General features: G+C 42.7%; 1 protein-coding gene across 4 annotated transcripts in view; it reads left to right on the forward strand.

The window, feature by feature from the left end:
* The window catches only part of smoc1 (SPARC related modular calcium binding 1), a 245,804-nt gene that overhangs the window by 28,774 nt on the left and 194,865 nt on the right, over positions 1-22,165 (forward strand). For all 4 annotated transcript variants that reach the window (XM_068038371.1, XM_068038372.1, XM_068038373.1 and 1 more), the window contains exons 4-5: positions 18,185-18,284; positions 19,951-19,998. In XM_068038371.1, coding sequence (XP_067894472.1) covers positions 18,185-18,284; positions 19,951-19,998 — 148 coding nt within the window. The remainder of the gene's footprint in view (positions 1-18,184; positions 18,285-19,950; positions 19,999-22,165) is intronic.

Consider the following 22,165-nt stretch of genomic DNA (forward strand, 5'->3'; position numbering starts at 1 on the left):
TTTTCTTTAACTGCTTTCTAATATTATTTAGTTATGCCTTCTACTTCCCATTGAAGTACTGTAAAACCGATTTTGGGGGATTATTGACTCCTCCTGCTTGCATAACATTTTTAGTTTTTATATATCAACCCTGTGGAGAAAAATGAAAAGGTATTTAATTTCTGTTGATATCACAAAACATCATGAACTGATTTTGCTGAGGTTTGGAGCTCAGAATATTGAGGGCTTTATTCCAATTGAAAACGTACTGCAAATATTTCTATATAGAATGTGAATGGGAGCCAACCACGTGATGTAATCAATGAGGTGACCATAACTCTCCCATAACTTCACTGCTCAGGAGTTATGTGGACAGCTGTACTTGTGGAGATATTTAGTTTGTGCTATTAGTTCTGAGGTGCCTTTTTCTACTGTTACGACCAGGTGAGAAAGGTGTCTAGGGTTCCCTCTCAGCCTTCATCTGGTCATACTGTAACAGGGTTTAATTTTAAACACACTGTGTTTTTAGCTCCCCCTTGGTGAATCCTTGTTCACCGCTTTCAAATTATAAGGCAAAGAAACCAGCACAAACAGGCTTTCTTAGGTTTAAAGAAGAAAAGTTGAAGTTTATTAAACTTGAACTTAAACTCTAATTCGGTTAACACCTACAGATACATGCCGCGCCCCACACTAGCATGCATACGTGATACACACCTGCAAATAGAGACAGAAAAGAGCAGAAGAAAATATAAAGTGGAAAAGTTTGAGGCAATATCTGAAGAGTTTTTGTTACGGTTCTTCGAGCTCACTGTAGAGTCCTTGATTGTAGGTAGATCTTGCTTTTCATTGGGACCCAGTATTCTTCTTAAACCTTGTTTGCTGTAGGAGACTTTTCTCTCTTAGCGTTCATGTGTCTTCAGTGTATTCAGAGGCTTGTGAGAAAGAGATGGGAGCAGACAGGAGAGAGATTTTCTCAGTCCAGGAGCAAAGAGACTTGTTGCCCAAACTGTTAGTACAAATTCAAAAAACTCAAGTTGCCCAGCAGGTTATTCATGTGACTAGCTGGTTTGACCATGCCCATTTGTGTATTCAGCCATCTTAGCAGTCAACCTGGAATGCGAGCTCACCCACCTTCAACGTCTGGTGATCAAAAGTCCATTGTGGGTTGAATGTGTCAGGGAATGGCTGCTTTGTCCTTCCAAACACTGTCTGTTAATATGCAAATATATTTTCTATCCACAGCTGATCTGTTTAACAAGTCCTTTCTTTACTCCAGTAACAGTTTAAAATCAATGTTCATGACAAAGTTAATATGCCTCATTCTTGGCAGGTAGGGGCCGAGCATGAGGCTATCAATAATAAATAACATCTTATCACATTAGAAAGCCTGTAAATGCTTTACATAGAATTACATAGAATTTATAGCCATGAAACAAGTCATTCAGCCCATCTGGTTTATGCTGTACACGAGCTTCCTCCTACTCTGTTCACTTCATCCTATCAATATATCCTTCTTTCTCCTTCATATGTTTATTTAGCTACCCCTTAGGTGCATCTATGCTGTTAACCTCAACTACTACATATGGTAGTGAGTTCAAGATTCTCACCACTCTGAGTAAAATGTTTTCTGCAATAAATTACTTTGAAATATAATGACTGTTGTTACGTAGACAAAAATCAATAGCTACTCTTGAGCTGTAAGGTCCCACAAACAGCAATGTGATGAATGACTGCAAATCTTTGAGTTTGGTAGTGTTTGTTGGCTCAGACACCTGCTCTTCCCATTTTTCCATGGGATCTTCAACATTCTCCTGACTTGGCAGACAAGATCATTTGAAGAATGGAACTTATGACAATATACACTCCCTTGACACTACACTGGAGAGCCAGTGTGAGGATGAGCCCAAATTCCAATATGGGACCTAAACCTATAACCTTTGTTACAGACAGGTCCGAAATGATCGGGATGATTTCTGCTTTTCACCTCTCAACTGGCCGAAGACAGTGCCCTGGATTTTACATTGCCGCCATTGGTTGCCGAGCCGCAGCAATATTAAATGCGGCAACTCATTTAAATGGCTAGAGCTGATCGTCCCCTCTGATGACGTAAAGTGGGTGGACGGTCTGTCCCCGACAATGGTGTCTAGTGCCACTGCGCAGGCGCTGGCGCTGGCGCCATTTTTAAAGGTCTCCTAGCCCTTCAACTTTGTTTAAATAGTTAAAGATATAGCAATGTTAAATTTAATTAGAAAAAATAAAATAATATTTCTAGCCCCTCTCCTCTCCCCACCAATAACCATACCATTCATTCCTTGCCTCCTTACCCCACAAAAATAGCTACATTGTATACGTGACCTTCCCCCGCAAACATATGTACATTGTATACCTGACATTCCCGCCGCCAAAGTTTATAACTTTTACCTTCAACCCTCATGAATCGCAAAAGGTTAGTTTTCAGGTACAGCACGTAATTAGGAAAGCTAATAGAATGTTATTGTTTATCGCGAGGATGGAATTAGTGTAGGATTAGTATAAATGGGTGGTTGATGGTCGGCACAGACTCGGTGGGCCGAAGGGCCTGTTTCAGTGCTGTATCTCTAAACTAAACTGAACTAAACAAAGGGATGGAAGGTTATTATCGGGGGTAGGTGGAAACGTGGAGTAATCAGTTCAGCAATCAACTTATTGAATGGCGGAGCAGGCTCGAAGGGCCGAGTGGCCTACTCCTGCTCCTAATTCATATGTTTGTATGTTCCCACCATCCCCTAGACAAATCAGAATAGGTTAACCCCACTCTCTCACCTCCAGCACAGAGAAACATACCCGCTACCCCCTCCCCACTGGTGTTACGTTAGTGGAGGTTGTATATAGACCCCCAAACTGTAGTGGTGATGTTGGGAATGGCATTAAACAGGAAATTAGAGCTGCATGCAATAAAGGAACATCTGTAATTATGGGTGATGTTAATCTGCATATAGATTGGATAAATCAAATTAGTCACAATACCGTAGAGGAGGAATTCTTGTAGTGTATACGGGATGGTTTTCTGGACCAATATGTTGAGGAACCAACTAGAGAACAGGCCATTCTGGACTGGATATTGTGTAATGAGAGAGGAATAATTGACAATCTAGTGGTACGAGACCCCTTGGGGATGAGCGACCATAATATGATAGAATTCTTCATCAAGATGATCACTTCATCAAGTGACGTAGTTGGTTCTGAGACAAGGGTCCTGAATCTTAGTAAAGGAAACTACGAAGGTATGAGGCGCGTGTTGGATATGACAGATTGGGAAACATTACTTAAAGGGATGATGGTGGATAGGCAATGGCAAACATTTAAAGAGCGCATGGGCGAACTGCAACAATTGTTTATCCCTGTCTGACGCAAAAGTAAAACGGGAAAGGTAGCCAAACCATGGCTTACAAGGGAAATTAGAGATAGCATTAGATCCAAGGAAGAGGCATATACATTTGCCAGAAAAAACAACAGACCTGAGGATTGGGAGCAGTTTAGAATTCAGCAAAGGAGGACCAAGGGATTGATTAAGAAGGGGAAAATAGAATACGAGAGCAAGCTTGCGAGGAACATAAAAACTGACTGTTAAGGTTTCTATAGGTATGTGAAGAGAAAAAGATTGGTGAAGAGAAATGTAGGTCCCTTACAGTCAGAAACAGGGGATTTTATTATGGGGAACAAAGAAATGGCTGACCAACTAAATGCATACTTTGGTTCTGTCTTCACAAAGGAGGACACAAATAACATACCAGAAATGTTAGAGAACACATGGCTTAGTGAGAGGGTGGAACTGAAGGAAATCAGTATTGTAGAGAAATGGTGTCGGGGAAATTGATGGGAGTGAAGGCCAATAAATCCCCAGGGCCTGATGGTATACGTCCCAGAGTACATAAGGAAGTGACCCTAGAAATAGTGGCTGCATTGGTGGTCATCTTCCAAGATTCTATAGACTCTGGAACAGTTCCTACAGATTGGATGGTAGCTAATGTAACCCCACTATTTAAAAAGGGAGATAGAGAGAAAGCACGGAATTGTAGCCCAGTCAGCCTGACGTCGGTAGTAGGGAAAATTCTAGAGTCCATTATCAAAGATTTTATAGCAGAGCACTTGGAGAACAGTGGTAGAATTGGGCAGAGTCAGCATGGATTTACAAAAGGGAAATCATGCTTGACAAATCTACTAGAATTCTTCGAGGATGTAACTAATAGAGTTGATGAGGAGGAGCCAGTGGATGAGGTTTATTTGGACTTTCAGAAGGCTTTCGACAAAGTCCCACATAAGAGATTAGCGTGTAAAATTAAAGCACATGGGATTGGGGGTAGTGTATTGTGATGGATAAAAAATTGGTTGGCAGACAGGAAACAAAGAGTAGGGATAAATGGGTCTTTTTCCGAATGGCAGTGACTAGTGGGGTACCGCAGGGATCAGTGCTAGGACCCCAGCTATTCACAATATATATTAATGATTTAGATGAGGGAACTAAATGTAATATCTCCAAATTTGCAGATGACACAAAACTGGGTGGGAGGGTGAGTTGTGAGGAGGATGCAGAGAGGCTTCAGGGTGATTTGGAAAGTTGAGTGAATGGGCTAATGCATGGCAGAAGCAGTATAATGTGGATAAATGTGAGGTTATCCACTTTAGTAGCAAAAACAGGAAGGCAGACTATTATCTGAATGGCTATAAACTGAGAGAGGGGAATATGCAACGAAACCTAGGTGTGCTTGTACACCAGTCACTGAAGGTAAGCATGCAGATGCAACAAGCTGTAAAAAAGGCAAATGGTATGTTGGCCTTCACAGCAAGAGGATTCGAGTACAGGAGCAGGGATGCTTGCGGCAATTATACAGGGCCTTGGTGAGGCCACACCTGGAATATTGTGTGCAGTTTTGTTCTCCTTATCTGAGGAAGGATGTTCTTGCTATAGAAGGAGTGCAGTGAAGGTTTACTAGACTGATTCCTGGGATGGTGGGACTGACGTATGAGGAGAGATTGAGTCAGTTAGGATTATATTCGCTGGAGTTCAGAAGAGTGAGGGGGGATCTCATAGAAACCTGTAAAATCCAGCCCATGCTGTTTTTATAAGGATTGTGTTTTAACCCTTGAGCATTTTAATGGTCAATACACAAACAAATGAGTTTTTCACCTATGTTTAAAGAAAGATAAATATTTATTAAACAATACCTGAAAATATTTGCAACTGCACCTACTCACACACACACAGGAAAAGATAGAGATTAAAAGATAGCATGCATTTAGGTCTGATAGTTTTAAAAGAAAATAGTTCATTGTGAAACCTTGTTTGTTTCCCTGGAAGGAAGATTTAAAAACGGTGCAGGAATGTTTTTCCTTTTTCCTGGTTCACTGATGTAAAATTTGGAAAGTTTAAATTGAACGGATGCTTTGTTGCAGACTTCTTTGGTTAATTCTCAGTCACAGTTCAATGGCAAAAATCCCATTACAATTTCTCAGGTAGAGAGTTTCAAGGTCACCTTTTATCTCTGCCTCTAGGTAGTTTAAAGATGGTATTCTGGCAGAGTGTGCCTTCTTGCTGGGATGAGTCTCTATTCCTTCTGGCTTCTGCCTTTCTGCACAGAAAGGGCTGGATTTTAACAAGCCCTCGACGTCGTGATTCGTGGCGGGGGTGTGGGGTGGGGGGGCGTGGCCTGAAGATGGTTCCGGATGAGCCCCACCACAGACCTTGATGCCGGCAGGGCCCGGCATGATCATCCTGGTGGTGGCAAGGTTCCGTGGCATTCCCCCCCACAACTGGGCGGCTGGGCCACAATTTAAATATGCAAATCAATAAAATTAATAAATTTAAATACACTTACCTCCAATCTTGTGGGCCCACCGTGATCTTCGGCATGGTAGCTGGCGCTCCTGCATCTTCAGATCCTTGTTTGGGGAAACGCAGTACCACACTGGTGGGGAGGGGGGAGGAGGTAGGTTTGTCAGTGTGGGAGGGGGCAGGGGAAATGGGGTCAAATAAACGTAATGGGTGTGGTGGTGGGAAGGGTTGAACCCTAAACTTTGTGCAGGTTGGTGGGGAGGGTAGGGGGGAAGTTAGATGTAAAAGGCAAGTGTTTTTTTGGGGGGATGGAAGGGCAAATAGTTATTGGGAAAGGGGCATAATAAATTTATTTATTTAATTTTTGGGGATCTTTCTTTAAAAATTTGAATATGCGCAAGGGCTGGCTGGCCTTTAAAAATGGTGCCAGTGCCTGTGCACAGGCAGCTGACGCCATTGCTGGGGACGGACAGCCCACTCCCTCCATGTGATCGCGGTGGCTGTTTGGATTGCGGCCGGCATGGACAGGCCGCCATTTTTTGAGCTTGCTGCCAGCGGCGGGCTATTAAAATCTAGCCCAAAATGCCTCTTATTAAAAACTCCTTGCATTTATGACTGTGGCGGCTGTCAAAGATGGCGGCCTGCAAGCACGGGTTTTACTCCGCAGAGCTGCGGGTTTGGATGTTGCTCATTCCTATCCATTTTGATAAAGTGGTGTTTTTTCACACCCACTATTCTGAGTTTGAGTCTGGGGTCTCCATGTCTGCAAAGTCATTGTTAGCTCAACTTGTTGAAGAGGGCTATCCATTAACATCTCTAATGCTTTCTTCAACATTTGACCAGACATGACAATTGACTCAGGATTCCAGCAGTTACCATGTGTATTTGCAGTACAGGAGAGGTCATCTGACCCTTCCTTCATCATGTTTTGCAGCAAAAGGTTTCTGTTTTGAGGTCAATTCATCAGTTCAGTTTATACTTCATAATTTCTCCTTGTGTGAGCGTGACACCTTCTAACCCAGAACTCAGAGTACGACCACAGAGCCAACTGGCCCTTATTGTCTTATTTGTATAAAAGATTCCATCATGGGTTTTTATTTCTGTTTCTTTCTTCCATATTCTTATCTTCTGCTGCTCCTTTTGGTCCGCCTCTTGTGATCCTTTCTTTTGCTAAGTTAAAGATGGAACACCTCTTCAACATAGGGAGGCATAGATTAAGTCATTTGGTGAATGTTTTGAAGCTAACAGGGCCACAGGTCCCCACAGCAGCCCAGCTAAGAGCTGGGAACAGTTCCCATATGTGTGTTTGGTTGAATGCATGCCAACATCTGGGATTCAAACCCTCAACCACAGGGCTGCTAGGTGGATGCTTCGACTGAGATGGTCACAATTCAATTCTTTGGTGGAATTGCCAAGACAAAGGAAGCATATTAATGGGAAAATAATTGGTGTTTAAAATGCTTTGCCGCACAACTAAATGAAACCACGATAAATATATAACTGTTAAAATCATTATTGCCTTAAAACCTGACATGCATGCCATAATTTGTGCTGAGCTGTGGGACTAAAGATTGTTTGCTAACAGGATGTTTAATCGAAAATGCTTCAACCACACTCAAAAGGAAGGCAATGGCCAAAGAGTGAATGGTAGTTTACTTTACGAGGAATGCATTGCTGTTGTAAGCATGGCACTTTGACAAGGACTCCGAGATTTCATTTCTGCATCAACAAGGCATTAGAGTTTGTTTTTAAGAGGCTTTTAAAAACAAGGTTGCTGCCTATTCCGTCACACTGTCGCACGAAAAGAATTAGTTTATATTTGGGGAGACATGGTCAACCATTGTTGACCTTGGCCTAAATGCAGTGCACAGGGCCAATTCGATGTCCTGTGGTGAGTTTCCTTACAGTGCTGTGAAGTTGGGTGGAAGGATTGAAATAGGTGTCACGGGAGTGTATTCTGGGTGAGCTGCATAGACCCATTGCTAGCGATGTTTTTGGTATTTAACAGGAACTAAATGTTGACTATTTGCATCTTAACTTTTCAGCACTCACCACAACATGTCACCAAACCTCTTCATCGCATTGGTTGTCATTATTCTAAGTATGGGAATTTCCCATAGTCGTTCTCTGTTCCGAGGGCATATTCCCTCATGGCTAACTGGGTGGGCAGATGGGCAACCTGATCTAAGACCACCATAGTGCCACTCTTCAGCTAACTGACGGGAGCCTCTCAGCAACTGGCAACTCTGATTCCCCTCAAGGTATACCTTTGCCAGTTTCTAGTGGAGGCATTTTGGTAATGAGGTTTTGAAATCCTTGCTTTTGTATTTCAAGGCACAGAATACAAAAGCATGGAGGTAATATTGACCTAGTACAGTTGTTGTTCTATGTAGAGTTTTGGCTATCCTATTGTGGAAAAGGTGTAAATCAATGGAGTAGGTTCGGTGCACAATCACTGGGATGTTACCAAGGAATAAGAGGTTAAAGCTCTAACTCTGAGAAGTTAGAGTTATTTTCGCTTGAAGTGCAAGGCTAAAAGATTATAAAATGTTGTGATAGAGTAACTACTGATAGATTGTTTCCATTGGTCAGGGAGACAGTAGTGAGAGGGCAGTTATTTAAGACAATCACAAAAAGAATTCAAGCAGAGGCCAAGAAACTTGTTCCACAGAAGTGTGGAATTCTCTGGCACAAACAATTGTTCAAGCAGAAACCAGAAATTGCTTTAAAAGGGAATTAGACAGTTGCTTGAAAAACAAATATTCAAGGAGAGTGAACAGATAAGTGTGATTGGACCAGGTGGCTCATGTGGAGAAAAAGACTAGTGCAGACTTTATCAGCCAAATAGCCTATTTCTGTGCTGTAACATTGTGAAACCTTGGTGCTCATTCCTCAAATCAAGCAATTCGAGTTACGCTTGAGTGACGTGGCGTGGGTCTTAATAGCAGTTACATCTGCCTAGCAGACAGCAGGTGCTCTACAGTCCTTAAAGAAAATAGGATCTATTTTATTTTACTATTATGCTTTATAAAGCCTCAAAAAGAGGTAACTTAAACGTACTCGCGATGGAAATGATCTTTCTCCTCTTAACATTTTTCAGCTTTGTATGTTTGATTCAGCTGTCTTGGAAATACGCATTGATCACTTCACTAAGATAACTAAGATTATCGTACAATGGCATTGGTCCTACTGGCTCCTTGTTTCCGAAAGTTGCTAACATGCCAGTATTTATCCAAGATTGTGAAACTGGATACCTAATTTGTTAGTGTAATTAGCTGACATTTCTAGCTAACATTTTCATATTTTTCAAATCCTAGTGAGGCTTTTGTATATTTTTATTGTATCCTTCTGAGTAATGACAGCATTCAACTTGTACTATTTCAAAGTACTACATGTCCTCTTGTCTACTGCAGTGGCATATTCAGAAAAACAGCTCTGGCTCAATTATGTTAGTGAGAGTGAGCTTATCCAGTGTCTCAAGTACGCAAGAAAAAAGTTAAGCCCGTTGCAGCTCAGCCCGCTCCCATTCTAACTCATTCAGCCCAGCATCCAATCGATTTTTGACCTCCCCTATTCACTATCTTAATCTGGCGGATCACTCCAAAGATGTATCACTGCTTGACTAAAGAAACGTTTTCTAAGATCCTTTTAAAATTTAATTTAGGCCCTCTTGTTTTTGTGATCTGATTGATCTTGAAGGAATATTCTGAGTTTGTCTCTTATTTACGTCTTTTAATACTTTATGTATCTCAAAAAGGTTGTTGCCCCTTTAGAGCTTTAAGCATATCTAATATTACCTCTTCCCCATTACACTTCATGCTTAGGAACATAGAAACAGGAGTATGCCATTCATTCCCTCAAGCCTGTTCTGCCATTCATTAGCTGATCTGTACCTCAACTCCATTTACCCACCTTTGATTCATATCCTTTGATGCCCTAACCTATTAAAAACCTGTCAATCTCAGTCTTGAAAATTCCAACTAACGCAACATCCATGGCAACTGGGGGAGAGAGTTCCAGATCACATAATACCCTTTGTGTGAAAAAGTGCTTTTAGATTTCACTCCTAAACGGTCTAGCTCTAAGTTTAAGTTTGTGCCCTCTTGGTTTTCACTCCCTCACCAGAGGAAATAGAATTTCTGTACCTAGCCTACTAGATCTTGTTTCTCATTTGAACAACTTCAATTAGATCACCCCTCAGGCTTCTAAATTAAAGGGAATAGAAGCCAAGTTTATGAAGCTCACCCTCATAATTTAACCCTTTAAGGCCTGCTTTGTTACTGTACTCTGCATGTTTCAAATGCACATGTCCCTGTTGAAGTACAGTAACAAAATTATACGTCAGGGCCTCGAATTTATGTGACCCATTGGGGAGGGGAAGACGGGACCGGAAGTGGGTGTTGCTGGCATTCCTGCTCCCATCCCTATTCTCGAAACGATCTTGCACTGGCCAGCCAATTAATGGCCGGTAGGTGGGGTGGCTGAGCATTCACCATCCTGAGGCACGGACTGAGGTGGCAGCTGTGTGGTCAGCTGATGCAGTGGGATGTGCAGGCGCCATCTTTAAAGGACCGCCAGCACCAGAACGCTGCCTCAGCCCATCCTGCCCAGCAGCCTGTGATCAACTGTGCAGCAGCTTCAGAGGGCATTTAGCCAGCAGTGTAAACCCGCCATTGGGAGAGGGCGAAGAGGTCACCCATGTGGCTTTCTGCTGCTTCCCCATTCCTGAGGTTGCCCTTGCAGGTGGCTATGAGGTTGCCTTCAGGGGAAGAGGGAACAAAAGTGAGGTTGGGAGGTTGGCGGGTTTGCCGAGAATAACATTTTTTAAAAAAATGTCAGCGATAAAGATGCAAATCCATACCTTCAGTGGTGTAAAGTCCACAGTATGGGCTGAACTTTCAGTCCTCCCCTGCAGTAGAAACAGAGCTGTAGCAATATAAAAATGGACAGCAAGAAGTTACCACTGCAGTGACTGTCGCCATACCTTGCTTTCCTGATCTGGGAATGTTCGATGCTCCTGGATGCCTGCAGTAGCGAGTACTTAATTTGCCAAAAGCTAACGACTTACAACTTGAGCACAGTTTTTTTTACATTTAAATGAAGAAATTAGGAGCTTTAAGGGCCCTGTGGGACATGCACAAAGCTGTTCCTCACCAAATTGTAGTTGTTGAGTTGTCATGTTACTGTGACTAATATCTAGCCTAGTGACTCCTTTTCCAATTTTACAGAGATGGCAATGCCATTGCTGCAGTTTCACTGCTTAGAATGTGCTGTGGTAGCCATTTTGTAAAAGCCATGGGGAAGATCCAGGTAAGAACATGAAATGGCCAAGAAGCTGGAAACTCTTACCATAAAGAGTACTTGGGAGAGATGTGGTGTCAGACTTGGGGGAGGTGCTGAGTGGAGGACTACAGATCTATATTTGGACTCCTGTTTCTTATCTGGATGCAGCAATTTGCAGAAAGCACTAAAGGAAGGAGGGAGGGCAGTTGGGAGACAGTAAGCAATTTGCAGGATTTAGCCCAGTTATTAATTGGACAAAAATTACATGAAAAACTAATACTAGCAACAGTAAATTATTGCATATTGGGTAAAAAAAAAGTGAGAAGCGCATGGAATAGAATTAGCATAGTGCAATTTAGATTAGGAGCCGGAGTAAAAGTAGACGGGTCATTTGGAATGGAGAAGCAGTTAAAAAAGCAGATGAAGGAATTGAATGCCCAGCAGGTTGGACACTGGCCTTTAAACTCTGGCACCCGGGTTCAAATGTAACCCAGACGAATGGGATGTAAGTGTCTGCTGACTGGGAGTGCGGTGTGATGTGAATTTGGGTAGTCTTAATGGGCACCAGCCTTCCTGTGAAGGTGAACTCTCTGACCCCATGGACTGCTGAACACAGGAATGACCTCAGCCGTCGCCCTGTTGCCGCCTTTAAATACCTGCTGGGGCTCTGATGCCCCCTGGCCCCTGTGCACTCCTCATGCCATTCAATTGGGTCTCCAACAATCTTAATAAGCTCTCAGTTGCTGGTTTTGAAAAACGTGCACCGTTCTCACTTGACTTGCTGTCTGCTGTTGGTAAAATACGCACCTGGCACAATGACATTAGAGGCCCACCCCCTCGTCATCCCACGCGATTTTACGCCCCCCTCCCCACTTCCAATACTGTCTGCTTTGGAACTGTAAAATCCTAGCCCATATTCCAAATGTGTCCTAACCAATGTCTTATAAATTTCAACGTAACCTCTATGGACATGTATTTCACTGGTGATGCATACCAACATTCCATTTTTCAATTATGCTGTTCATGTTGAGGGAGGTATGTTAGTGCTGGAGAATGGAACTCTCCTCATTTCAGTGTCAGCGCCAAGCACTTCTACATCAGAGGAATAACACCTGCTACACCAACGTGACTTTTTTTCCCCAATGGGGTGGCAGTTGAGGCCATTGCTGCAGGGATCTGGGGTTGAGCCTCCATCGTGCCTTCAAGCTCTTGGCAATGACGAATGTTGAGTTTGGTTCTACTGATGACTCATCATAGAATCATACAGCATAGAAGGAGGCCACTTGGCTCCTCATGCCTGTGCTGGCACCTTGACAGTGCTATCCAACTAGTTCCATTACCTTGCCCTTTCCCATAGCCCTACAAATTTTTTCCCCTTCAAGTATTTATCCAATTCTTGTTTGAAAGTTATCATTGAATCTGCTTTCAACGCCCTTTCAGACAGTGCATTCCAGGTCATAACAACCCACTACATTAACATTTTTTTCTCCTCATCTCACCCCTGACTCTTTTCTCAATCACCTTAAATCTGCATCCTCTGGTTCCCGACCTTCCTGCAAATGGAAACCGTTTCTCTCTATGCACACTATCAAAATCCCTCATAATTGTGAACAGCTCTATTAAATCTCCTCTTAACCTTCTCTGCTCCAAAGCTATTTCACCCTTTGGGAATCACAGTTGATCCCGACTTTGTCCACACTTGCGTCTTCCAGCAGGAGTCATGGACAGCAGTAAAGAACAGGAACCTTGCATTTAAAAAAAAATGTCCATCCCTAATTCAAGGATGCTGAAACCAGTTGTAGCCCCCAACTGTCTCCCTCACTGTGATGTGGGCACTGCATTTGGGTAAATTCAAACTATCTTGACACTACAGTTTGCTAATTGTAATCATAGAACTGTAGCTGCATGTGTCCAGTACCAGATTTATTTTAATTTGTTTTGTTTTCTCCATCTCCCCTCTGACCCTCCTTCACATGATATCAATATCCTCATAATCCATCAATGGAACTTACACTGGCAGTTATTGGAATGCTGACATTAAACCAGTTTAACAGTTCCATTGCTTCAGCCTGCAGTAGCGTATCTGCAATTTTTGTCATGAAAAATATATACTTGCAATGGGTGGGAAATCATCTGCTACCTACTAGTTCCAAGTTTTTATCCTATCAGTGCAGGGCCAGGGTCAGTATCCCAAACACGGATGAACAAAATACCAGCAAGAACTGAATCCAGCACTTCCCATTTGTGAATAATGTCAGGCAAGTAGTTCTAGAGAATTCTAGATTTCGACTGCGCTTTGTGTGAAAAATTGTTTTCTGATTTCATTCATAAATGGCCTGATTCTAATTTTAAGTTTATGCCCTCTTGTTCTGGATTCCACTACCCTATTGAATCCCTTTATCGTTTTAAACACTTCGATTAGATCTTTCTTCAACCTTGTAATCTTGAGGGATTACAAGCCAAACGTGTGTAGCCTGTCTTCATAATTTAACTCTTTATATGCTGGTGTCATTCTGGTAAATCACTGCTGTATACCTGCAAGACCAGTACATGTTTCCTGTGGTTTGGTGTCCTAAACCAAATGCAGCATCCCAGATGGGGTTTGACCAAGCTCTTTATAAGTGAAGCATCACTTCCTCACTTTTAAATTCAAGACCCCTTGAAATAAAGGCCAACATCCCATCAACCTTTAGATTATCTGTGCAATATCTTTTAATGATTTGTGTATGCATCTGGAGTATTGTGTACAGTTTTGTTCTCCTCATCTAATTAAGGATAGATTTGCATAGAGGGAGTGCATCAGAGGTTTACCGGACTAATCCCTGGGAAGGCAGGATTGTTTTATGAGGAGAGATTGAGGAAACTGGGCCTGTTTGCTCTATAGTTTTGAAGAATGAGAGGTGATCTCATTGAAACTTACAAAATTCTTACAGGGTGGATGCAGATAGGATGTTTCCCCTGGCTGGTGAGTCTAGAACCAGGGGACACAGTCTCAGAATAAGAGGTAGGCCATTTAAGACTGAGATGTGGAGGAATTTCTTCACTCAGAAGGTGGTGAATCTTTGGAATTCGCTATCCCAGAGGGCTGTGGAAGCTCAATCACTGAGCATGTTTAAGTCAAAGATTGATAGATATCTGGATACTAATGACATCAAGGGATGGGGGGATAAAGTGGGAAAATGGCATTGAGATACATGATCAACCATGATCTAATTGAATAGCAGAGCAGGCTCAATGGGCTGAATGGCATACTCCTGCTCCTATGTTCCTATGTAACACATAAATCCCATTGCTCCTCCTCAGCTCCTAGTCTCTCATCATTTAGAAAACATTCCAATTTGTCTTTCTCAGATCTACAATGGATAACCTCACACTTCTGCACATTGAACCTCATCTGCCATAGATTTTTTTTCCACTCACTTAGTCTGTTTCTGTCCCTTTTTCCCAACTCCCAATCAATTTCTGACCCAAGTCACAAGGCTTTCTCCAATTTTGTGCACTTTCATTTTTCATAATAATCTCGTGTGGAACCTTATCAAATGCCTTCTGGAAGTCCATATAGACAACCTTGCTAGTGACCTCCTCAAAAATCCAGCTAGATTAGTCTGACATGACCTACCCATCACAGTTCCATACTAGCTCTTTGATCAAATGATACTTGTTCAAGTGCTCGGTCACTCTGTTTCTGATGATGGATTCTTGTAGCTTCCTGACAATTGATGTTAAACTGACAGGTCTATAGTTACTATCGCTTCTTAAATAACATTTGCAATTCGTCAAACTCAATAGTAGAATTTCCGAATCTAGAGAGCTATGGAAAATTATGATGAATGCTTCAGCAATTTCCACACATTTCTTTTAATAAGCAAGTAACTATCAGGACCTGGAAATTTATCGATCTTAAGTCCCATTATTTTCTTCTTTATCATTTTTCTACATATATTAAATCAACTAAATTCCTCCTGTGACTTACTTTTAAGTCCCCTTGTAATGCTGGTATTGTGTCTTCTTTGTCCACTGTGTAAATGGATACAAAGTACTAATTTAGCAAGTCTCCCATTATTATTAACCATTTGGGACCCATATTCCCTTTTACCACTCTCTTTCTCTTAAAATATTTATTTAAAAATATCAGGGTTAACTTTCATATTTCTTCCAAGTTGTTTCATACTTCTTTGCATCTTTCTTTATATCACATTGTTGCTTTTTATAGCTCTCCCAATCCACTGGATTTCCACTTTTCCTTGCATTTGTATGAGCCTTTTCATTTAGCTTGATTCTGTCTCTTATCTCATTTGTTGACCATGGTTGATTGTAAGAAGGAGGAGGTTCTGCCCTTTCGAGACAAGTCAGATATTCTCAAATGGTGGAGACCCACTGCAACCGGATCTCTGCTGTTTTGTGGACATTCTGCCTGTCTGTTGCTGGATTTACGGTCGGTCACCGGCAGAGTCCTTGAGGAATTTTGGCCATAAGAATCGGCTGACAACAGAGAAAGCAGTGATGGTGGGAAACTTGAGGGTGCAATAAGGCTGTGGACAGTTTGAAGGAGGAGACTGATGAATGGGAATGAAGTGGGAGATTGGGGCCTGACAGTTCAAAAGAGGGGTCAAGGCTGTTATACCCTGCTCCTTCTCCTTCCCCCAGCACTGCCAGATCCCAACGCCCTCAATCTGTCAGACTCTGACCTCACCTCTGGTGCTTTGAAACATTCTCCCCATTCTTGCTGGTCCCCAGTATTCCCATCCCCAGACTCTTTCCGACTAACGCACTGGTATTAACAAACCCCTGTCTTGCAATCCCAATGTTTCCTGATTCCAGAATCAGTCTTAATGTTCCCAGACCCTGAGACGATCCTTCCCAGTCCTGCCAGTCTATGGGACCCTCCCCTCAAGACACTGCCATGCCCTGAAGCCCTGTCTCACCATCGCCAGGCCCACTCCAAATGCTCCCAGTGTCCAGGGCTGTTCCCAAAGCTGATAGGTCTGTATCCTGTATCCTTGACATAACAACCCTGTTCTTGTAAAATCTTTGATTCATCGTGAGCACGAGAGAATTGCTAGTCTTTTGTGGTAAAGCTTTGATATGGTTAGAGAGAGCTCCTTTTTTAAATGGCTAATTATTTTGATTTACATGTTATTTCTCTGTTTAAGGCCATGTCTCACTAAGAATTTCCCCCCCTATTTTTTCTTAACAACTTTCTCCCCTCCTCTTCTGAATCTGTTGATTTCTTGCTAAGTGACGTCATTCATATTGCAAGCCTTGACAATGGCCTGTTATTTGGCAGTGTGGGATATCTCAGGCCAATTCCATCCTCAGCAATCTCCACATGCTTGCATCAATAGTGGGAACCCAGGTCATTTTTCTCCCTCCTCTAAACTAGGGGCATTGAGGCACCCTACCTATGCTCTGACTGAAACCATTTTACTCAACAGTGACTGAAGATAAAATGTGGCTCCTTCCTGGACTGTATGAAGAGCTATTCAGTGCATAAACTTAGGGAAGCCCCAGAGAATTTCTAAGGCAGAAACATCTGTTTCGATAAATTTATTCCATGTTCATGTTGAAATAAGATTGAGGGTTTAATTGAAGGGCCTGTTCTGGCCCAGTGGTATAACTCTGGGCGGCACAGTGGCGCAGTGGTTAGCACCGCAGCCTCACAGCTCCAGGGACCCGGGTTCGATTCCAGGTACTGCCTGTGTGGAGTTTGCAAGTTCTCCCTGTGTCTGCGTGGGTTTTCTCCGGGTGCTCCGGTTTCCTCCCACAAGCCAAAAGACTTGCAGGTTGATAGGTAAATTGGCCATTATAAATTGTCACTAGTGTAGGTAGGTGGTAGGGAAATATAGGGACAGGTGGGGATGTTTGGTAGGAATATGGGATTAGTGTAGGATTAGTATAAATGGGTGGTTGATGTTCGGCACAGACTCGGTGGGCCGAAGGGCCTGTTTCAGTGCTGTATCTCTAATCATAATCATAATCAACTCTCATCTCTGAGTCAGAAGTTTGTGGGTTCAAACTCCATTCCAGAGACTTATGCACTAAATCCAGGCTTGTGCATCGGTGCAGTACTGAGGGAGCACTGCACTGTCAGAGGTGCTATCTTTCAGATGAAAGGTTAAACAGAGGCCCCATCTGCCTTCTCAGGTAGATGTGAAAGATCTCATGGTACTATTTCAGAGACGAGCCAAGGAGTTCGCCCCAGTGTCTGGGCCAAAATATATTCCTCAATCAAAATTGCTAAAACAGATGATCTGATCATTATGACATTACTGTTTATGGGACTGTGTGTGCAAATTGACTACCACCTACCTACATTACAACACTTCAAAAGTAATTCATTGGCTGTGAAGCACTTTGGCACCTCCCGAGACCATGAAAGGTGCTATATAAATGCAAGACTTCCTTTTCATTTAAGGTGCTGGTTGACAGCACCTTGCTGACAGTGATCTTTTGCACTGAATGTCCGTCTTGGAGCATCACATATGCAAGCAGAGCAGTAAGTTTACTGAGGGCAATATATGAAGGGGGAGTGGAACACAAATAGTCCCTGACCAATGCTGTATACACTACTGGATCAACAATGACAACTTACATTTATATATTGCTTTTAATGTTGTAAAATGTCCCAAGGCGCTTCACAGGAGTGTTATGAAACAAAATGTGACACTGAGCCAAACACGGAGATATTAGGACAGGTGAGGTCGTTTTTAAAGGAGTGTCTTAAAAGATGAGAGAGAGGTAGATTGGCAGAGAGGTTTTGGGAGGGGATTCTGGAGCTTGGAGCCTAGGCAGCAGAAGGCAGGCCTGCCAGTGATGGAGCGATGAAAATTGGGGATGCACAAGAGGTCACAGTTGGAGGAATGTAGAGATCTCGGAGGGTTATAAGGCTGGAGAAGGTTACAGAGACAGGGAGAGGCAAGACCATTGGGGGATTTGGAAACAAGGGGGAGAACAGGGATCAGCTCAACTGCTGTGTTAGCAGGATGATCTTCAGTTTGAAGCTTCTTTCTCCCTCCATGTGTACAAAGTGGTCAAAGTACAAAATTGCTGACACTATATTAGTGTCTAACAGTAACTAAATTATACATTTTTATCTCTTTGGCTGAACAGGTCCAGTGCCACACCTTCACAGGGTACTGTTGGTGTGTTACTCCTGATGGGAAACCAGTGAGTGGATCTTCAGTTAAAAATCAAACACCTGTATGTTCAGGTACTGTGCATTTGCTGGAGTGTTCACCACAACTGCCAATGATTCGAGCAATAATGAATGGTTGTTCTGCCTCAGTAAACCCAAGACAGGCTCAATTCGGGATAACACTGTTTGTTGTTACTATCCGTTGCACTATAACAATTTTAACTTCCACTTGCATAGGTGCTCTGGTATGTTTTCTTCAAATTTTTCCGAGGGCCAACATGAACACAATGGACCAAATGGCCTCCTTCTGTGTTGTAACCGTTTTGTGATTCTATGCAGGCCATTATAGGGTGAATAAGTCTCTTTAACAGTTAAATGCTGTCAGGATGTTTTTAAGTTGCACAGTAACAGGTGGTTATGAGTGCTCTGAGGAACCAGTTTTGTGTTGCTGTACAGTTAATGAAGAAAAGTTGAATGTGCAAGATATGCCGCTCAGAATGGGACCTTCCATCAGAGGCTATTCTAAAATGTTTGTTTTGTTGCACTGAAAACTTGTCTCACTTTACTGCTATGTCAAATGATTTTCATGAAACAGTTTTGCTGCGTTAAGGGACATGGGTTCTCTGTTCTGATCATGCATGTGGTTAGTTGACAAGTTCAATGGGTCCGTCTAGTGGAAGGAAGATCCCACAGGGAGCTGGGGGTGGGAGGGAAGAAAAATACTGAAAGGGGGAGTTGAATTGTGCCACTTGAACACAGTGTGCTGGTGAGCTCAAGAATGGTGATGGCAGTAATCTGAGAACGGTTCACTGACCCTAATCTTCCAGTTGTGAAATAGTGTATGGCATAGAGAAGGTTAAAGGAAAGAACATTTCTTCAAATGTTGCTTTAAGTAATACAGACAATGACTGGATAGACAAAAGACTTCATACTTCAAAATGGATAGCAGGGTGTAGGCTGGATGGACACAAGATTAAATCCCAGGGCTCCCTGTCCTTCACCGTTATTTATTTCTGTTAGTTATTGGACACTGAATGGAGGTCCAGTTGAATGAGAGCTATTCCCATGGCCTGCCTTTTACTCACAGGACAATATGGGCAAAGACTATAGAGAAGCTGTGATGAAGACTGCCCACCTGTTTCCCTGCTGGGGAAAGGCAGTGAGGGATTGACAGTGGGAGAGAAATGAACCAACGTGGGAATGGAAAAGAACACAGATCCTGAAACAGTGGAAAATGTCGATGAATACAAAGCAAAGATGCTGGTAGCAGTCAGTACTGAAAGAGTTTAACTGATGATTAAATGTTTTCCGTGAACAATTGTCTTGTTTTCTATTGCATGTTGTTTTAGATGTAGCGGGGAGGGCTGTCCATATTTAACATCTTTTTAAAAATACGGCCTTGGAATTGCATTGCAAGACCCTGATGTAAATCCTTAACTCATTTATACCAAATACCTACCTCAACCATTTTAAGGGCAATGTTAACTTGCGTAAAGTATAGCAATTGGGTTAATCCTTTCGCAGTGTCATTTCAGGAACCCAGAAAACAGTCTTTGCTTTGTGATTTTTAGCATCTCTCCAAAGTGAAAACAAAAATGGTTTGATGTATTGTGCTAACATGGAGTATTAACTCCCTCCCCTTCAGAGTACTGTCCGTATTTGGGTGAAGATTATGGATGGCCCCTTATTGTTTATCACTGTGCTGTTTGGTCTATAAACATTGATCTTCTTTATTTTGAAGGTTCAGTAACCGATAAGCCCTCGGGCCCCAGCAGTTCAGGCAGAAAAGGTGAGTTGAGTTTCCTTGACTTGGTACAGCTGTCTCTACTCTCTGTCTGTTCACAATGCATGCTAACAATTACTTAAGACTATTGTACAAGAGGAGGAAAGGGTTTTGCTGCCATTAGCCATGACTGTGACAACTGGTGTCTTTTTTTTTACTTTAAAAAGCAATTTCATTGTATCGTAGCTCTTTCGATGATTGGTTGCAAGTTATTGGTATATGTGGTTCACGTGTCTATTCGATATCTGGTGGAGAGGCTCGCTTGCAGCCATCCTGTTGTTGCAAGGACTGTAATAAGGCTGTAGGGTAGATGGTTGTTCCTTTCTGGAGTTCACCTCTCTCCCAGTATAGTTTATAAATGTCCCTGACTTGAGCTTGAAATGTCTGACCTACATGAACATGATATTGCCTGTTACCATACGAATGTGTTTGTCTTTATTTGCCAATGATTTGATTTCTATGTCATGCTTAGAGATGCCACTGTGACCATGAATGTTTGACATTACCATTTAATAGAATGTTGGCTGTGCCCTCCTTGGAATTCTGGGATTTTGCCTGCATGGATTTTTCCTGTGCTGTAGGAATCATCTGCCAACTGCAGTGGCGCAGTGTGTTGGGAGTGATGGGATGTTAGCTTGTGCCCATGCTTCTGTACTCTTGGCGTGTTTCTAATCTTGGCAGCGCCACTTGGGTAAAGTACTGAGCAGGGGCCAAATGACTGCAGTCAGGGAGGGAGAGTGAATTGAAGGGAGTGCTCCCAACACTCTGCCTGGCAGCTGACTTCAGATTTGCATTAGCATAGGTTCAGAGTGGGATTGCCATGTGTCCCTTTTGGCTGCATATGGTGTATGGCAGAGGGAGACGACCGTGTGGAATAAGAGAGGGGGAAAGGAAATTGCTGCCACCAACTATATTGTTTGACAAAATGGGGTGAGGGAAGGGTCATAACAGCAACTTTTTGTTGTTCCCAATCTGCAGTGATCGAGGGTGAATGGCACTTATGGAGCTGTCAAATAGGCAATTTCCTTTGCGCAGGTCAAAGCCTTTTAGAAAAACATATCTTCCTGAGCCACTATTGGTTTCTCCCCGTCCCGTTTCTCCAGCAGAGACACTGCTGTTTTAAGATTCCCCAAAGGTTTGCAAGCAGGCCCTGAAGTGGCTTATCTGTCAACCTGGATTACCTGGCTACTGCTCTCTCTGCAAAATGGCATGGCTGAGGTTGATAGATGCTCCATCGCACTGTCTTACCATGCTGCACCCCATTTAGTGCCATTATTTAAACCTGTCGACACAGGGTTCTCACTCTGGATTGTTAACCAGTGATCTGTACTAGAAATACACATGTGGAAGGCAGATGAGCACATCATTGGTCTCAGTTGTGAAGCTGCCAGCAGTTGAATAGCTTGCCAACGCACACTGGTTAACCTCACATAGTAAAGAGGTTGAGCAGCTGGCGGCTGAGAAAGCCTTGGCACGAACCTGAACATTGAGGAGGAGAAGAGGGAGGAAATTTAAAAGAAGTTGTCAATTGGCAATGTGCTTGTCACGGGATGGCAGATTGTTGGGGAGTTGACGCTGCAAAATTCCAGTTTCCTTCCCAGTGGAATTCCAAAGGCCCCGATTGACATTACATTAAGTGGTAGTGCTAACATTTATTTATGTGAGAAAAATCTGTTTCAGGCACTGCGAGAAATATTGAAGTGAAAACGGCCAGTTGTACAGGTTGCCAATTTTATTCTTGCATGCACCAATTAACACCAACATCCAGCAGGAGAGTTCTGACTGAGGTAAACATCATGCTATGAAGTGAACTGTTAATATTGTGATTGCAGGGTACAGTGTAAGTTGTGTTCAAAATGCCAGCCATAATACAGTAGCTGACCCAATGGCTAAAGGGGCTAAGGACTTAACTCTCAACCTGGAGTCCAGAGGCTAACCTTCTCTGTCAGTGCAATTAGGATTGGTGAATCTTTGTCACTCTCATGTGACTATTACGTGATTTGTGTGACAAGGGCTGTAATGTGTGGTTCATGAGTACACCTTGGCACCTCCATACTTGTACACACTTCAGTTGAGACTCTCCTTATTGATAAGAAAGCAGGAATTGATACCAACTGTACATTGCCCTGATCTTGTCATCTATCTGACTGGAGGAAGACCTTTGATGGTAAGT

The sequence above is a fragment of the Heterodontus francisci genome, chromosome 9 (assembly GCF_036365525.1).
Source record: "Heterodontus francisci isolate sHetFra1 chromosome 9, sHetFra1.hap1, whole genome shotgun sequence".
Classification (NCBI taxonomy): domain Eukaryota; kingdom Metazoa; phylum Chordata; class Chondrichthyes; order Heterodontiformes; family Heterodontidae; genus Heterodontus; species Heterodontus francisci.